Genomic DNA, 1,900 nt, shown 5'->3' with positions numbered 1-1,900 from the left:
GTGTGGAGGACCCATCCACCCCTCCCTTCTCCCCAGGCTGGGGAAGGCAGAGGTCGGGAGACTGGAGATCCAAGGTCTTCAATAGGGTGGCACGAAGGGCCAGCCTGAAGGACCTGGGGCTGAAGGAGTGGTGGGACTTTGAGGGAGTAGGGGATCCCCAAGGCATATGATTCTCCGTCAGCCCCAGGGTCTGAGTGGTTCCTAGGTCAGGGAAAGCTCTGTGTGGGAGTGAAGTCCCCCCGGAATCCCAGGGTACGGTCTGAATCCAGTCTGTAGACCCTGCTGGCCCCTCCCTGCCCACCATGCATGCCAGGGGCCGGCCTCCTATGCAGGCCCACCTCCAAACAAGCTGGCCAGCCCAGCTGCAGGGCCCCTGATGACAGAGTTAAACAGACAGCCAGCAGTGATTGACAAAAACCACTGTGCACAGCGTGCGGGTGTGGGGCGGGTGACCACCGGTTTCTGCGGGTTGGCCTCTGCACACGAGTGAGTGTGCATGTCCTGTGGGTGTCTGCAGATGCACACGGTTCCTGTCCACACGCTGGCCGTTGCCAGGGGACTGCGTGTGCAGTACACACGTGTGTGCACAGCGGCTGCTTGCGGAAGCAGTTGGCAGGCTGAAGCCCTCCACACTGGGCATCTTCCTCTAGGAAGGGTTCAGCCCAACTTAAAAAACCAAAAACATGTTTATTGAACTAGAGGTCACCTGCAGAAACAAATTCCCTAAGCTTATAAAAGATGTAAAACTCTCAAGTATATTATTTTCCAATCCCTGACCACCGACTTGATCAAAGTGGGATTTGGGCAGGTGGAGCCTCTGATCTCAGAGTTTTCCATTAGAAGATGGGTCTGGGCCTTATTTATTTATTTTTTTCTGCGTTAGGCATTAAAATGGCAGACCCTTCTTTGGCCACCCCCTCCAAACAGCCTCTCTGTGAATCCACTCATTCTAGCTGAGACTTTTCTAGAGCAAGATAGTGCAAAATTCCCTCTGTCATGTCCACCCTTTAAAAATAATTTAAACTTGAAGAAAACCATAACCTCAAATAGACGGTTTCCTTTTTTTTCTCCCCCTCTTTGTTGTTCAGTCGCTCAGTCATGTCCGCCTCTTTGCGACCCCGTGGACTGCAGCACGCCAGGCTTCCCTGTCCCTTCACTGTCTCCTTGAGTTTGCTCAGACTCACGTTCAGTGAGTCGATGATGCCATCCAACCATTTTCTTCCTTGGTTGCTTTATTTATTTTTGGCTGCACCACGCAGCACGCGGATCTTAGCTCCCCCATCAGGGACTGAACCTACACCTCCAGCATTGGGATGTGGAGTCAACCTCTGGACCCACCAGGGAAGCCCCCAGATGGTTTCTTTTAACTACGGATTTGTCACAAGCCAGCTAGGGCAGCGGGGACCATTGAGTTCCCGAATCACTGGGGCCCAAGGCAGGGGGCGGTGCTCAGATGGGATGGGGTGACCTTCCCCTGTCGCGTCCTCCTGCACCCCCCTGCCCCCGCACCTGGCGGCCCGCTGACCCCGGTCTCCCTCTCTTCCGGTAGCTGACCACGGTGGCCGAGAAGTCGCGGGTGCTGCAGCTGGAGGAGGAACTCAGCCTGCGCCGTGAGGAGATCGAGGAGCTGCAGCAGTGCCTGCTCCACTCGGGCCCACCACCGGCTGACCACCCTGAGGCCGCCGAGACCCTGCGGCTGCGGGAGCGACTGCTGTCGGCCAGCAAGGAGCGCCAGCGGGAGAGCGGCCTGCTGAGGGACAAGTATGAGAAGGCGCTGAGGGCCTACCAGGCGGAGGTGGACAAGCTGCGGGCGGCCAACGAAAAGTACTCGCAGGAGGTGGTGGACCTGAAGGCCAAGGTCCAGCAGGCCACCAGCGAGAACATGGGCCTCATGGACAAC

The 1,900-nt window shown here is 57.0% G+C and overlaps 1 protein-coding gene across 1 annotated transcript in view; it reads left to right on the top strand.

Moving 5' to 3' along the window:
- The window catches only part of CLIP2 (CAP-GLY domain containing linker protein 2), a 75,691-nt gene that overhangs the window by 55,760 nt on the left and 18,031 nt on the right, over positions 1 to 1,900 (top strand). Inside the window, exon 11 of the mRNA XM_010854345.1 lies at positions 1,550 to 1,882. Coding sequence (XP_010852647.1) covers positions 1,550 to 1,882 — 333 coding nt within the window. The remainder of the gene's footprint in view (positions 1 to 1,549; positions 1,883 to 1,900) is intronic.

The sequence above is a fragment of the Bison bison genome, unplaced genomic scaffold (assembly GCF_000754665.1).
Source record: "Bison bison bison isolate TAMUID 2011002044 unplaced genomic scaffold, Bison_UMD1.0 scf7180017864340, whole genome shotgun sequence".
Taxonomy (NCBI): Eukaryota; Metazoa; Chordata; class Mammalia; order Artiodactyla; family Bovidae; genus Bison; species Bison bison.
The sequence above is the reverse complement of the archived record's forward strand: the minus strand, read 5'-3'. Positions and strand labels throughout refer to the sequence as shown.